The sequence below is a fragment of the Engraulis encrasicolus genome, chromosome 22, assembly GCF_034702125.1.
Source record: "Engraulis encrasicolus isolate BLACKSEA-1 chromosome 22, IST_EnEncr_1.0, whole genome shotgun sequence".
NCBI lineage: Eukaryota > Metazoa > Chordata > Actinopteri > Clupeiformes > Engraulidae > Engraulis > Engraulis encrasicolus.
Window position 1 is genome coordinate 36,288,893 of NC_085878.1, and position 16,996 is coordinate 36,305,888.

Sequence of the window (16,996 nt, forward strand, 5' to 3'; positions counted from 1 at the left end):
CATTTATTTTCGTTCATTTCAAAAACAAGCACATTGGTACACCCCAGCACAGTGGTGCACAGTACACAGTGGTACAAGCACATTTGCACACCACACCACATTCAAAAGTAAGGAAAATCTGCATACACTGTGCATTCCACAAGTAAAAACAATAAATCACCTACTCTTGTGTTGTTGTTTTTTTGGTGAGGAAGGTCAGATGACCAAAGTGTGTGTACTGTAAGTGATTGATCACATGTTTAAAATACGAAATGAAATGGTAGTATTATGGGATGGTCAGGACCAGGCTAGGGCACTGTACCGGTAGGTGATTTTGCTTTCTTTTATATTTCTGTGGGGGTTAAAGTAAGAGTGAGTAGTTACGATGTGCGAGTACCTCCTGTGGTGTCCGGGTGGGGCAGGTAGGTGTGCGCCTCGTAGTGGGTGCTGTTGGGGTACTCCTCGTAGCCAATCAGCAGGTGCAATGTGATGTCCTCCGATGGCTCCATCTTCAGCACCAGGGACACGTTGGGTGACGTCACGTTGATCATGATGGTGCTGAAGTTCCCCAGCTCCAGAAGAGTGCTGTTGACCGCTGTAGCCAAGGGCCTTGGCAGAAGGATCTGAAGACATACAGTAGTGGTTCTCAACTGGAACAGTCTTGGGACCCACCATTTTCCACTCTCATTCGGTCGCGACCCAATTTTTTTTAGCGTTCAAGTCAATTCAATGCAATTCTCAAAATGTAACCAAGACTCGAGTGACTGGTTGCACGCTATCTATCTCGCATAAACATTCAGATTGTATCTATGACGACAGATGACACGTTGTAAATTGTTGCAGGAAAAGTTAGATTTTTTTTTTTTTAGAATTACGTTTTTTTTACACCAAGGCTCCGCGACCCACTTTTGGGTCGCGACCCACCAGTTGAGAAACACTGCAGTACAGTACTCACATCAGAGACCACACAGCTGGACATTATGAAAGCTCAAACTTGCTGTTTCAGTTAAAAGGGGGCATTTTCGTACAGATCAGTATACAGTAGAGTAAAAAAAGCAGTGTTGGTTTAAAACTTAAAGAGTCAATTTAACTTCTTCTAGCTAGTGTGTTTTGTCCTAGAGTACTCTCTAAATGTTGAAGTAATTAACACTGCGGTTTTTTTTTACTGTGTGCTCAGACAGGAGCTGTGGTCTAGGCAGAAGGATCTGAAAACATACAGTACAGTACTCACATCAGAGACCACATAGCTGGACATTATGAAAGCTCAGACTTGCTGTTTCAGTTAAAAAGGAGTGTTTTCGTACAGATCAGTATAGAGTAAAAAAAGCAGTGTTGATTAAACACTAGTGTATTTCATCCTAGAGCATTCTCTAAGTGTTGAAGTAACAAACACTGCATTTTTTACTGTGTACTCAGACAGGAGTGTTGTATATGACCACAGTGAGCTTCCTTGAAGTTTAAGAAAAACCTTGTGCACCTTGCGTTTACTTGTGTAATCCATTGTCCAAGATTTTTCATACACTCCTACAAAACAGAAGCAAAAAAAGACAAAACAAAAGAAAAAGACTATTTCCCCATTGCATTGCTTTTAGTGCCAACCTCAATCTCATTGGTCAGGTTTCCAACTGGGATGGGGGAGCCGTCCTTTTTGGTGAGAGACAGAGCTCCCACCTTGCTACTGATGGTATGAGCATCGTTCCAAGAGAAAGGATTCGTCTCAAGGTTCATCATCTGAAAAAGGAGATGGAGAAGCTAGGTGGTCAATTGGGTCGTTTGGTTGAGTAAATACTGTGCCGCTTGAGTGAAATGATGTATGTGCTTGCAGCAGCCAGAAATGCGTAAATTCAGTAAAACTAATCTGCCTCTACTACTGTATATAACTCATTTTCTTTTCTCTATCTTATTCTTACCCGGACGTCCACTGGAGCTTTAGGGGGCACAATAGAGGCATCCAGAGGCGGGAGAGTGAAGCTGGCGGCACTCCTGTTCTGGACAGTGAACGGCTGACTGACAAGATCCCCAGGAGGCAGCCTGCAGGAGAGAGATGGAAACGGCTAGATCAGGGCTTCCCAATCTAGTCCAACTAACTAGGGGCCCACCGGAAATAGTCACAAATATTTGAGGCCCACCTCTGACCCAATAAACAATACAATTCAAATGAATAGTCAACAGCAACGCACACACACATATTATTTTGATTTTTGGGAAATAATTTCAAGGCCCAACAATGGGCCCTGCCCCACACTTTGAGAATCACTGGGCTAGAGTGCCCTTCACGACACACCATTTGACCATAACATGTGACAACTTAGTTAGAGAAATGATTATAGTGTAGAAAAACGGTAGGTTAATGTTAAAGTGATGCACCAATTCAGTGCAATCCACATTCTGAAGTGTATTGTTACCTTTATTTGATGGGCAATGAAGATGTTGACAGGAAGTAAGTGGGAGAGAGCAACAGAGTAGGGTTGGGAAATCACAATTGACCCACAAGACACATTTGAAGAGATTTTAAGAGATTTCCACAAAACAATGTGGCCGCAGTGATCAGTCTGCGCAATGGGCAGGCCCTTACCTGTTGACATATAGACTGATTTTAGGAGTAGTTATAACTGTGGGCCCGTCACCGATGTCTTTTCCGACCAGAAGAGCACTCTGGACATGATCCACAGCATTGAGTAGATTCCCCGTGATCTCTCTCTGAAATAAAAACGTTACGTCACCTAGTAAATGTATGTGCTAGACACAAACACATTTCAGTCGAAAGAAACCACACTGTTTAGGTCATGTAAGAAACGGACCTGTTTGTCTGTTGCTGCGGAGACCTCAATGATGTTGCTTGCCGCTTCGACAAGAGGCGTAGCTGCTTCCAGCATCTGTTGTCCTCCATCATCCTCAGGGCTGAAAGAGCTCAGGGACTGGCTGAGATTAGCCAAAACGTTGCTTACCATTACCTGTCAAGAAGTAATGCAAAAAAGTGTTATCAATGAGTCTGGTCCTTGGAGATTCAACGTTTTTCCAAATCCTGTCTGCCAGACACTATATGTAGGCCTACTGTATGTAGTGCAAACAATGTTGCAGCAGGTGGCAGCACACACACCCTGTATGAATTGAGTATGTAGATGATTCCTACTGGCAGGCTTTTGGCCCACCTGTTCCACCCACAATAAACCGTCTTACAGACAGGGCCGGATTAACGCACAAGCTATGGCTGCAGCCTAGGTGCCTCCACCTGCCAGAGGTCCCCTGTTTGGCCAAAGTGAAAAATTGCAGAATTGTGAAAATTGCCTGTGGTGTTGAGTACATTGGTAGACATATTATCCTTTATTCCCATCTCATAATTATGACACTATCTGTGTCAATTTGTCACGAAACTCGCCCTCCAGGGGGCCCCACAGCAGCCCCAGACCATCTTAACCCAGCACTGATTACAGATATGCTTTGTGATACCTAGCCAAACGCAGGAGGTTGGGCCAGGTATTGACACTTTCTGTCTTTATGTAGGTGCGTCTGCCCGCAGTGTTTTGGGTCACCTGTGGGTGGCACATCATGTGCCTCTAGCATTGAAAGCGGGACCAGGTTGCCATCTCTCATTGCTTGTTTGGCTATGCGGATAGTCCACACAGGAGCTTGTACCTGTGCTGTTGTAGTGAGCTCATCCTCTTGCTGGGTAAGTTGGACCACTGCGTCAGCTATTGCCTCTACCTCTCCTGGGCTCTCAGCAGGGCTGCTTTGTATTGCTACCGACAAATTGGCCAGCATCTGCTCTCTGAGCTGAAAGTTAAGAAAAACTGAATGTTGAAAGAGAATTTACATTTTTTTTAGCATTTAATGAAGGTGAACTGGCTTGAGTAAAGATTCTGTCATATTTCAACTACATTTTCTGCCCACTAATTTCAGGAGTTATTGCATTCAAATGAAAAGTTTTTGGAAGAACCTTCATTTTGCGCAGTGGAGGCAAATGTCCTCTGAGGAAGCTAAAGGTTCCCATTGGAAGCAAGTGTATATAGTATTTGAGAAACTGGTTACTGGAAGAAGCCTGAGGTTTACTTTAAGGTTACTCAGAGAACATATGAGCTCAGGGTTGTTCCAGGAACCTTCCAATGCCACTGAGGAATAACCTACAAATGTTGTCTAAGGAAATTTGGGATTCCTTCCAGAACTTTTAGGATCTTCAGATATCTCTTAGGGTTCCTCAGATAACTTTTTGGTTCCCTCACGATCAAATGAAAGTCCTTCGCACTCTCTTATAATGTAGCTGTCTGAGGAGCTGTGCTGATTAGGGACAGCTGCTGTAATGACATGAGCAAGCCTTTTTCTTCCTAAACCATGGGCATTTCTCAAAGTGAAGTGTTCTAGCCTTGCTAGGATGAGTAACGCCCATTTTTCGCTGATTTCACCAAAGACCATCTAATGACTAGCCAAGTTCTAAGTGTAATTAATCATTGGAAACACCTTGGGAAAATGGGTGTTACTCGTCCTAGCAAGGATAGGACACTTCACTTTGAGAAGTACGCCATGTGTGTAGTTTAGTCATTCGACTGCATTCAGCAAATGTGCACCTGACCCCTACCTCTTCTCTGGCACCCTTGTCCTCCTCACTGTTATTTTTATTAATGGCACCAGATACAGTCTGGTACAGCTGGGCCAGGGTTCCGCCTGTCAGCTGACCCTGCTTCAGCAGCTCTGCCATTTGGTTTGCCACCACATTCTGAAGGTCCCCTGCAGACGACGCCGTCTGAGCTTTAGTTACCTACATGAGCATATAGAGGAATTCAAGTTGGACAAAATAATAGAACTGTGAGCCTTTTTCAGTGAGGCTGACAGCTATCTTCCACATATAAAAAGCATGTCATTTTGTGGTCAGATTCATGTATTCATTAGTACAGAAATGTCAATCTAAATTGCACATTAACATAGTTTACATAGCAACATGTGGACTCAACTATTGCGGATATATTGAAATGTGTTATTATATGTTTAATATGATGATTAACAATTTGTGGCATTTTCCTGTGTGACTGTATATGGGTACACATTTAAGCTTACCATGCACTCACATACATGTGACTGTGCATCATATACTGTGAATAGACTAAATTAACTAATAATTGCCAAATATGCTAGGAATCAATACAAACCGTGACATCAAATCTGAAGTCTAAGGTCTTCTTTGCTTGGTTCGACACAGTTGCAACCACAGTCAGGATGTCGTTGTTTTTACGGTCCCCTCTTGGCAGAAAAATAGACTTCACGGTGGAATAATGACCACAATACATTTTATGGCCTGTGAAAGGTGAACATGTTAAAATTAAAAAGTAGTGCAAAAGCAGCTGACAGGTGTGGACTTAAAAATAGTATAAAAATGAGGTGACTATGGTTAAGTTACATGACATTGCTGTCATACACAGGGCTTTAAATGAGCACCACCCAGCCAGCCAAATGCTGGAGAAATTTGAGTTTGGCTGGTAGAAACAACCAACTTACTAGCCACTGACCCATTAGGGAGTTTGTGTTTGGCTAGTAGGCCTAAGATGAACATCTATTGGCCATTTTGGCTGGTGATGAAATTTCTATAGCCTACATGCCTAGGAACTAAATGGTTGCTTTCCCATAGAGGCTGCCAACTTGAAACATTTTCAACTACTCTGGCTACTGCATTATCATCTTCCCACATGTTCAGAGACATTGACAAACCTGCCATGGCTCCTCACCTTTCAAAGTTTTGAGGCAGTAGGTACAAGGCCCAGGAACACAGAAGGACTGTGTTACTTGACATGAGATTCGAAAGGGAGAAAGAACATGTCCAGCAGTTGGGTTGGCCGTACATGTTAAAACACTAGGTGGAGTGGTGGGGATCGTAGTTGGCTGCAGCGTTGTTGTCTGCAGCGTTGTTGTCTGCAGCGTTGTTGGCTGCAGCGTAGTTGGCTGCAGCGTTGTTAGCTGCGGCGTTGTTGGGGTGTCGAACAATGGAATAGTATATATGTGGCTCCCAGACCTGTCTCCATTTATACCTGCAATGGGTAAAGTAACCACTTTGTGACTGCTGGTTATGAATGAATTGAGTGGCACAACTAGTATCTGGACGTTTAACAGGGAACATACCATAAACTATCATGTTGAAATTACGAGTTGCACTTCGAAGGAATCGTCTCATTAGCCTAAAGGAGCTCCCTCCATTTTGTACAACAGTGTAATATTTCACATTGCCGCAGCTGCTTAGTTCCTTGAAGAAAAAAACAAAACAAACCCATGAAAACCCAACTAATTTAAAAAATATAATTGGGACTCTAAACACATCAGAGTATAAACACAGATACTTACTGGAATTGGAGATAAGAGTTCCATTAACCACACTATATCCTGGCAACCTTCACAGTGCACAGTCATAGAAAGACCGTTATCCGTATTAATCGGAGGAACACAGCTTTCGCAACTGAAAAAAGGTATACGATTATATCCAATGTGATAGTTACATTTTCATTATTATGGAAAGAAATGTATGAAATGTAGAATTTTAAGAAAGGTGTGAATTAGGGTACGAATGCAAGTTGCTTTGCATATATTAGTAGTAGGCCTAAGTGCTCTGGCACCCTTGAGCATTATTTTTTGAAATTACATAAGCCATGCCCATAGAAAACCCATGACAAATCATTAATGACAGTAACAAATAATTAGGCTGACCATTTGAATTACTTCGAACACAATTCTACAAAGTAATTCAAATGGGCTGGCTCCTCAGGCTAACAAATAATAGAAAATAAATGAAATGCTCAGTAAAATAGTTCATCCTGATTCACCCTTTTTAAATAAAAAAATGGCATAAAGCACACTCCGTAGCCTCTTACTGCAGCACGGGTCGCCGGCGACCCTATTCGCTTTCTGAAAATGCTTAACAACATCCTAACAACATTGCTGTGACATTACAGAGAGCCATAGTGCTGCGCTAAGGGGTTAATAATCACCTAATACCATGTGGAAAGCCTTTTGTACAATTATGTTTGGCATTCAAACCTAGCATCAGTACATTTTACATATACCGGCATTAATTAGCTATTGTCATTGACTGCAGTATATATGTATGAACAGTTCTTTCCTTAGAATGTAAGACTTTTATTACCACTAAATATGTAAATTCCCTTAACCCCTTAGCGCAGCACTATGGCTCTCTGTAATGTCACAGCAATGTTGTTAGGATGTTGTTAAGCATTTTCAGAAAGCGAATAGGGTCGCCGGCGACCCGTGCTGCAGTAAGAGGCTACTGTTAGGTGTCAATACTAAAGACAGCACAGTTATTTTATAAAGGCATTCTAGATGTCATTAGGGGATTAAAGGGGACCACATCTTGTGTCTTTTTTTTAAAAAGAAATGATGCATATATTTCCTTCATCAATTTACTTAATTTCTATTACTTGTTACTCATGTGAATTATTTGTGTACAAAAATGGGTTTCATTCATCATGTTCTAAAACTGCTCCACCTACACTAGCAAAATATGCAAAACAAATTAATTCATACCATATCCTAATAGTTCTCACCTTTATCCCATTTCCTATGGTCTACTGGACTATTATATTGTCGTTGAACAAACTGCTATATTTACCAGTCATTATTTAAATGTTGATTCATAAATAATGAATGGACTAAAATACTGTATGTTCAAACAAAAAGAAAGGTCTGCTCACCTTATGCGGACATCGATATCTGTCTTTGGTTTAACAGTCACACATTTAGTGCCACTTATAATTTTATTTCCACTTGTACGTGTGCCATTCATAACATACACATCATACTCATAGGGTCTTGGGTGGCAGCTCTTGGTGATCACATGTGGCCTGTCCGTATGCTCTTGCTTACATGTGCAATTCTGACTGACTGAAAATCATCAGAAACATTAGACTTATATCTAAATTAGACTGCCATCAATGAATTTTGTGGTTAATGTGAAAGCTGTTGGTAACTAACATGACTGACTTACCACAGCGCCAGCGAATATCGTAGTTTGGTTTCCCATTGACATTAAGTTCAATGTCTTCATCAATAGTTGGTTGGGCAGGAGTCATAATAATATCAGTAATCTCTCTGGGAAGCCTCACATGCTCCTCTGTCTGAAAATATGTAATGTAATATGCATGTGAATATGCACATGTAATTAGATCATTGTATTAGTATTACCACTGAATTGTTGCTTTGAACAGAATTGTTATGATGGTGTGGAACAACATAAGATATTTACTCTTGGTTTATTAATAATTAACATTTGCTTACTGAATTTTGAGTGGGATTGGTCTCAGGGAGGCAATCCACTGTTGTGTTCCCTGCTTCCTGCTCTACAGCTGAGAACAGATTCCATGCTTTCACCTTCACTTGCACCATTCCTAAAAATAAAAAATATAAAGTTTGGTATTTGGACTTCATTATTATGCACATTTACGTATGTCATGTGTTTTTGGAATTCAAAATTCTCAAATATCAACAAAAGTTGGAAGGATGTTACGGGGAAACCTTGGACACTTGTCGAAATGTTGAACACTTGCAGGTGCCCACTCTCCATCCGCCTGGCCTCCTCCACCGTGTTATTGTCACTGTCAGAAATCTGGAAGAGCAGTTGTACCGGCGCTCCGCTGTCCAGAGACACGGAGACATTGAGATCTGACCCGGGGCACGGAGCATCCTGTGAGGAGGAGGAGGAGGACACAAGAAAAATCTGCACACTGTTGCTGCTCACCGATTTATTGAGCACAACGTTTCGACCTCAGGCGGTCTTCGTGCTATACACCTGATGAAGACCGCCTGAGGTCGAAGCGTTGTGTTCAATAAATCGGTGAGCAGAAACAGTGTGCGGATTTTTCTTTCTTCTTTCACGCACGTTTGTTTGATCCAGCACCTGTTTTACTGGATGTGTGCGCATCACTTACACTACTTGAGGAGGAGGACACGGACGCCTGCAGGCCCAGCACTGGCTCCACAACACAGGCCTCCAGGGTGGTGGAGCGCTCCACTGCCGTCACGTTGTTGGAGGCAAGCAGGGTCAGCTGATAGCAGCCCGGCTCCACGTCCGGCCGCTCCAGGGTGATGTTGTGGGGGGAGCTGCCAATGGTGGCAGAGGACAGGGCCAGCACCCTGCTCCCAGACTGAACTTTGTAGGTGACGTTTGTTCCTGTGAGGGTGGAAATGACTTTGGCTTTACCGAATTTATTACAAAGATTTCCATTAACGCTCATCTCTCTCTCTCTCTCTCTCTCTCTCTCTCTCTCTCTCTCTCTCTCTCTCTCATGTGTGCTGCAAGGGACATCTGCCCACTGAAACTCATAATGATTAGTTTTTGTCACTTTCAGGTGTCCATGAGATCGCCGGTGATCCAAACCACTGTTTGCTGAAAGATCTCAATTATATTATAAAAACATTGCTATGACATTACCAAGAGTCTTATGTAACAGATCAGGACTTGGTCATCACCATTTCCATAGCAAGCATATGGCATGAAAGGCATGAAAGGGGTAAATCAAGCATATGGGGACGTCCACTTTCTCATCCGTTTTATGCTGTTGGCCTGCGCCTGGCCTCAAGAAGGCGAGATATGCATGCATGTACAGTATGCTGACAGTTAGAGGCACCGTGTTGGCTGGTTACCTGCCTCCAGTTCCACCTGGAGAGTAAAAGGGGTGTTGGCCAGGGCCTTGCAGTTCGGGCCAGTGGTTATCTGGTCTGCGCTGTAACAGTGGACCACACCAAATTCTCCCAGCGGCTCCTGGATGGTGATGGTCTTCTGTGCCGTCACATGCCACTCGCTTGTGCTGCACTCCACCCCCACGGTGAAGACCCCAGGCTGTTTGTACTGATGCACCACACTGGCTTGTGACCTACCAAACAGAAAATGGACTCAACCCATTTAAAGGGGAATGCCACTATTTTGGGGCTTAATACAGTTAGAATCGTTGGCCAGGGTTTATAAAGGTGGTAAAGTGTCTTATTTTTTATGTTCGGCGTTGTCTTGCTTTAAGACAAGTTAAAAGAGGGAATATGTAGCTAAGCTAGTGAAAGTCAATGGATCACTGTAGCATGTGTGATCCATTGACTCTCACTAGCTTAGATACTTACTCCCTCCTTAAAACAAGACACCCAACATGAAAAATAAGACACTTTACCACCTTTATAAACCCAGGGCAACGATTGTAACCGTTTTCAGCCCCAACATAGTGGCATACCCCTTTAAGCCTGATGCTGCATATATGTTGCACCTGCCCTTTGCCCTACTAAACGAAAATGGCCTTTTTGAAAGTTCTTGGGGGTATTTTTTTCACCACGTACTGTGGTCCATGTTGACATGATCATCTAGAAATGATGATTAAAAATGTGTACATGTCCCAATATAATAGCCTCTATAGCTTAAGTCAGTGGTGCTCAAACAGTGGTACGTGTACCACTGGTGGTACTTGAGACATCTCTGGTGGTACCTGGGAGAATTATTTTTTTTGTGCATTGATTTGAAAGCTGATCAAGTTGTTGCAGTTGAAAATGTCTCTTTGGTCTCACATTTTGTAATATTGAACTGTATGAATCTGAAAACATAATGCAGAATAATACTAGGCAAGCAAGAAATTTAAAAACAAACTTGCATTGAATGTGACCGTAGCTGTTGATGCCATTATGAACCTCTCCTGTATTGACTGGCAAAAGTGAATATGGAAGGCCTTTACTGCGATATTCTAATGTTGGTTGTCAAGGTGGTACTCGGAGAGCTCAATATTTTGTGAGGTGGTACTTCACACAAAAAGTTTGAGAACCACTGGCCTAAGGCAGCCGGTGGCTCTCCATCACCGGCCCCCCACAATATCTGTGCCCTGCACGCCACTGGTAATGTATGTACTATGTATGTAATTTATGTTGAGATGTTTTTTTTCAAAGATAAACAAACCATTGATTTCTCAATATCTCTTTCAATCTTTGAGATTCCTTGTGGGCGTGACTGAGCACTGGATCAACATTACACAACCATTACCACAACATAACACAGCGTTCACACGCTCCAAAGGTCACCCACTTGCCTTGGCCTTAACCTTATCAGCAACTTTTTAGATAAATCATCGACCTATTATTATTCAGTGTGGTACTGTCTGGGGGGTACGGATAGTGTTAACACTACATACTGTTTGTATAGTATACTTTTGAGGCCACTCAACCAATGTACTTTTACTCACATATTGTCAACCACTTTCACAAAATCCTCAAGTCATTGAAAACATTTCCTACTGACTCATCTGGGTTGTAAGGGTCAATGGTGTGGCCATCTCCAGCGGTGAGAGTGCAGGTCAGATTGCCCTGGAACGGGTGTAGCAGCCATTTCACCTGGATGGTCACGTTGTCAAAGACAGCAGCCAGCTTGCCCATGATCAGGTGAAGCCCTAGAGAACAATTGAAGAGTTCAGGTGCAAAACCCCTTAAGTGCCTTTTCAGAAAATAATCTTAATTCATTTTTATTTAATACAAAGCTATCAAAATTACATAGTTTTTTATTGTATTTATGTAATATAACTATTTATATGTGTTATCAAGTACATGAATGTAAACCAAACCAACAACGGGGTTCTCTAAAAATATAGAAGTGCAGGTCTTCAGAAATGGAGCTAGGGGGTTTTGCATCTGAACTCTTCAATTGTTGTTACTGTGCCAGGGGTTAAAAATGTCAACCAGGCTGCACATAATGCATTTCACAGAGAGTAAACATCGATGACATAAGCGCCATTTTTTGACTTTTTAATTCTATTATTGGAAATGGTGTAGGAATTATTGCCATTCAAATATTTTGAACCCATGTAAAATTCATTTTGCAATGCACAATACAAAAATATCCATTTCCCAAAATGTTCCAAAATGGATATACGTCATTTTGCAATAAATCTCCACAATGCAAACAGAAGTCTACAATTCTGCCACATCCACTGCATCACTGAAAGACACGAGCATGTAAAAGATAGAGTCTCCTCACCATCTTTACAGTGGTACTCCACAGACAAGTAGCTCCCTAGTCCAGGGCAAGGTTCTCCAAAGGATGATGGATCTGCCAACGCCTGGCAGGCCTGGAGCCCATGGCAGTGTCCTGAACACATATAACACATTACATTACACTTTTTATCCAACGACTTACAATTATTCTATAGGTTATTGGTTACAGTCCCTGGAGCAGTGTGGGGTCAGGTGCCTTGCTTAAGGACACTTCAGCCATGCCTGGAGGTGTGAGTGGGATTTGAACCTGCAACCATCTGATTTTAAACAATAGGCCATGGCTGCCCATAACACATATGTAATATAATCTGCTCCTCTTAGGTAAGTTCTTATCATGCTATTGAAAGTATCCCTGTACCTAGTATTGTAGTATGAAAACTCATTAATTTGGATTCATTTGGATTTGGATTTAGACAAGTGTCTGACAAATAAACTGAACTGAACTGAACTGAACTGATATAAAGAGACCACAACATTCAGATCAGGTTTACAATTGACTGTCACGAAAGGAGAGAGCGTGAGAGGCCTGGAAAACATGCTCCTCGCTTGGCACCTTTGGTCTCTCTGTCTCTCCTTTCCACTACGGCAGTTTTTAATGAGGAGCACAAAAAGGGAGGGAGGTCAAGTCAAGTCAAGTCAAGTCAAGTAAAGTCAAGTCAATTGTACTTAACTGTCAAAAATCTATGTAACAGGGTTAGCATAGAAGTTTGAAATTACGTTTGACCAGTCTCCAATGTGCAGTTTAATTAAAAACAATTAAATAAGACATTGACAATAATCTATCTCTCTCTCTCTCTCTCTCTCTCTCTCTCTCTCTCTCTCTCTCTCTCTCTCTCTCTCTCTCACTCACACACACACACACACACACACACACACACACACACACACACACACACACACACACACACACACACACACACACACACACACACACACACAACTAACCTACTCATACATGAATTTACAATTCTTTCTCTGACACATTCAGTCACAGCATACACACAGACCATACACACTCACACATGTGCAGTTTTCAAACACTAACATACTGATACTATACTGATATAATACACAACCACACACACGCACACACACAGCAGCAGAAGTACAATCAGTGGTCATAGTAGTAAAGTGAAAAAGTGTAGATATGTATACAAAGTGCAAGAGTAAAGTGCCAGAGGCATGGTGAAGAAAATGTTCATGGAATGTCATCCAGTGACCTTGGAATGTAAGAATGTCAGTTCAGTGGAGAGAACAACTACTGTATGCGTCTTATCTGAGGCAACCTTGAAGATGTACTGTATCCTCCTAGTACAAATGTCCCATAATTCACTGGAAAGAGCTCAGTGAAGGGAACAGAGTAACCAGAAACACGGGAAGAAAAACAACGTTTTTGCAAGCGATTATTATTATTTTTACATATTGACAGTAGGCCTACGAACACAACACATTAGCAATCTCGGCATAATGCATCTGATGTACAGTAGGCTACACAGTGTTTGAACCTCCTACTGTACACAAAAACAAATATATTATGTCAGCCACACTGTGTAAATATTTGCTTTATTATGCCCAGGCTTTATGCGTTCCCTGAGTCACCAAAGTGTGCTGTGTTAGAGTGCTCATCTATTGGTTCAGCAGCCACAGGTGGTGGTGGTGACACAAGCATTATGGAAGCACTGGCATTTGATCCCTTTGCAGGGGCAGATCTAGCCATTTTGGGGCCCTCAAAAGTCATTATATAGACATAAAATTCTGTGTTTTGTCTCATATATATCTTTACCTCATCTATTACTTTACATAAGTAACAAATCAAGATCGAGTCTATTTTTTGTGTGTGTTTACCACGACTGGTGTGACAGTTGGGGCCCCTATGAAGGACAGATTTGGTCGGGGCCCTAGGCGATTGCCTAGGTTTGCCTAATGGTAAGTCCGCCTCTATCCCTTTGGTTTTATAGAGAGGCCACTGAGCATCTAATGGAGCAGCTGTTTGCACACTAACCTGCACACAGAGATTCTGTATCCAGGCCACAAGGTGACTCACTTACATGTACTGACAGTACATAAAGACACCAGAGGGAGTCTCAGTGGTTATCTACTTTTTTCCTCTGCAAATCTTTCAAAAATAACCTGTAGCCCTTATAGTTATTGACCCTTTACTGTGCCTCATTTTTATGTTTACCATTTCCCTTATGTAAGACTCTAAATTAGTAAGTCTAAGTGTACATTACATTTAAATCTTTATGAGTGAAGCGTAGAGAGAACAAATCAGTTGGTGCATATAAGAGTTCATTTATATCTTAATGTAAAGCAATCAGAGCATAGATCACTCATTCAAGACCTCTTTGAGCTGTACACAGACACACACACACACACACACACACACACACACACACACACACACACACACACACACACACACACACACACACACACACACACACACACACACACAGCCCATGTTGTAGAAGTGAAACCATTTTAGCATGAGACATGTCAGACAAAGACACCAATAGAGTGTCCATGTAAGCCATTTACCAGCTATTTGGTCCACTACATCCACCCAGCTGCACTCCTCCTGAGAGGCGGAAGTGATCGAGGAGGATGTGACACCTTGGCAGTAGTGTATCGTCTTACGACCGTAGAAGCTGTCATCAACCTCTATCACCTGCCCAGAACCACACTGGAGGGTGGCATTGGTGTTTGCACAGGCCATAGATCTCCCAGTCTCTGAAGACAGAAAAAATAAGTAGAAGAGTGTCTTAATAAGATCCAGTATGGTACTCCAGTGGCACCCAGCACCCAGACAAATTCAAGGTCATATTCAAAATAACAGTGTCAATTTAAGCTTGTTACACCACCCTCAAGGCTGAAAGGTACCAGACGAAAATGCCTGCATACTGAAACCCTTTTAAGATTTTTTCATTCAAAATACTCAAACTCAGACAAACTTAAAGGGATTGAAAGGCTCACCAAATTCACAGGAGAAGTGCATCTCCTGGGTGCAGTTGTCGGTGGCCTCCCATAGGAAGCCGGATTCCCTGAGGATGAAGCCGCAGCTGGCTCCCAGCATGGGCTCCTCCTCCACCCAGTTAGAGTAGCTGACATCAGAGCCATCCAGCCACGAGAGAGTTCCTGAGAGAGTAGGAGTATGTAACAGAAAATATACAGTTTTAAAAGTAGACTATATGCAATGTCACCTAGGTACTGTAAATGCACAGCTTTAATGTATGTAGTATGTATATGTACTGTACTATATTTTTTCAGGAAATGTAACTTCATACGTGTACATCATTCATTTCCCATAACTGTATGTAAGTGAAATAAGCTGTGCTCAGGCAGAAATCCATCGTTCATTCTGTTCCTCTCATTTGCTTCCTAAGAGAAAAGGTCAATGCAGATGATGCTGTTCAGACCAGAACAATACATGACAAACTGTACAGCCAGCCTTTGATCCTGGAGCTGCAGCTTGACCATGCGGCTGGGTCTAAATGACCCAAACAAGACTCAGGAGGAACAGCTATAAAGGCAACAATGGAGGACATGTCATGGTCTGAGTGATAATGCATTCCCTTTTGTGTTGCAGATAAAGACACAAGACTGGTAGTCAATCCCATTTGAAAAGCTTGAGGATAAATAGAGGATGGAAGCCCAACAGGCTGCTGCTAATCAGAGCAGTGCAGATGGTGCCATATATTGCGGTGACCAACTGGCAGATGTGTAAATTGTTGGAAGGCAAGCTGAGGTGAGAGATAACGCAGGTTTTAAAAAAGGCTTGAATCAGTGGCTGTGGCAATGTCAAGAATGCTTGTCAAGCAAAATAGAAACATGGCTTAATTTATTCTAATCACAAAAAACAAGTTGAAAAAAAACAATGTGCTAATGCAGGACAGAACCCCCCACTAATGTCATGTTAAAAAAACAGCTGTTGGTTTTTCTTGGTGGTAAACACATACACAACATTCATATCCTATTTGTAAACGTAAAACTAGCTTAGTTAGCGGAAAACAACATTATGTTAACCTAAGCAGTTCTCCTCAGCTTCTGCGGAAATAGTAGCTGCACAAACAGTGCACAGGAAAGACAGTTCTTAAGAACAAGTATAACCGACCCACACACGCACACAGAAACATGTCTCCTGCCTTTCATGGAATGCTTAGTGGGCAAACATTATTTTACTACGTACTGGTTTATTAGGCCTATATTAGTTGTTTTATTGGTAACACTTTATTTTAGGGATACATCTATTAGCACTAATACATACAATGTTAATGCCTGCATAAGTACCTTGTAAGGCATGTACTAAGCAAATGCTAAGGCCTACTAGGTCCTTACTAAGGTTAAATTGATAATAAATCCCTTATTGTGCATGAACAAGACATTTGCGAATACATGCCTAACAAAGTTTTATTTTGCTTTGTACATGCCTTACAAGTTACTTATACAGGAACATTGTATGTATTAGTGCTAATAGATGTATCCCTAAAATAAAGTGTTACCGTTTTATTTAACACATTTCAGCCATAAGCTAGTGCATTACTAACATTTCATGGTTTCACTCATGTTTATATTCATGCATCTGATTTAGTAGTATGTCAAAACAGCACAAAATACTACTACAGGGAGGCAGATGCCTTTAATAGAATTTTAGTTATTTCTTTCAACAAAGGAAATGTTTGAGGCTTTTAATTTTCTGCTTTTGTAAAGTGTTTTTTACAACATATAAGATATGTATTATTGCCATGTACTCATGAATTCAAGAAGTCGTTAGCAATCAAAAGATTTTTTGTGTTCAAAGCAAAACAGAGAAAGTGTTTTTTTCTGTAATGTAGTAGTAGTAGTCATATTATAATGCAGTAGTAGTTTTATTCTAAAAAGTTCAACTGGTATACCAGTTGGTTCTGCGAGAGGATACACTACAGGAGTTGAATTGCCCTCAGAAAAGTTGCCATTCAATAGACCGAAACATTGCAATTAAACACTGCAAATGTGGACAGTCTAAGGGAGTTTT

At 41.7% G+C, this 16,996-nt stretch overlaps 1 protein-coding gene across 1 annotated transcript in view; it reads right to left on the reverse strand.

The window, feature by feature from the left end:
* Window positions 1–16,996, reverse strand: part of LOC134438660 (polycystin-1-like protein 2) — a 29,133-nt gene that overhangs the window by 11,460 nt on the left and 677 nt on the right. The window contains exons 2-21 of the mRNA XM_063188273.1: window positions 14,959–15,120; window positions 14,524–14,715; window positions 11,969–12,079; window positions 11,237–11,384; window positions 9,613–9,842; window positions 8,898–9,139; window positions 8,485–8,653; window positions 8,248–8,357; window positions 7,958–8,087; window positions 7,665–7,854; window positions 6,304–6,350; window positions 5,694–5,993; window positions 5,121–5,266; window positions 4,553–4,732; window positions 3,616–3,753; window positions 2,781–2,933; window positions 2,555–2,679; window positions 1,890–2,010; window positions 1,579–1,710; window positions 377–602 (exon numbers count right to left, since the gene is read on the reverse strand). Coding sequence (XP_063044343.1) covers window positions 377–602; window positions 1,579–1,710; window positions 1,890–2,010; window positions 2,555–2,679; window positions 2,781–2,933; window positions 3,616–3,753; window positions 4,553–4,732; window positions 5,121–5,266; window positions 5,694–5,993; window positions 6,304–6,350; window positions 7,665–7,854; window positions 7,958–8,087; window positions 8,248–8,357; window positions 8,485–8,653; window positions 8,898–9,139; window positions 9,613–9,842; window positions 11,237–11,384; window positions 11,969–12,079; window positions 14,524–14,715; window positions 14,959–15,120 — 3,252 coding nt within the window. The remainder of the gene's footprint in view (window positions 1–376; window positions 603–1,578; window positions 1,711–1,889; window positions 2,011–2,554; window positions 2,680–2,780; window positions 2,934–3,615; window positions 3,754–4,552; window positions 4,733–5,120; window positions 5,267–5,693; window positions 5,994–6,303; window positions 6,351–7,664; window positions 7,855–7,957; window positions 8,088–8,247; window positions 8,358–8,484; window positions 8,654–8,897; window positions 9,140–9,612; window positions 9,843–11,236; window positions 11,385–11,968; window positions 12,080–14,523; window positions 14,716–14,958; window positions 15,121–16,996) is intronic.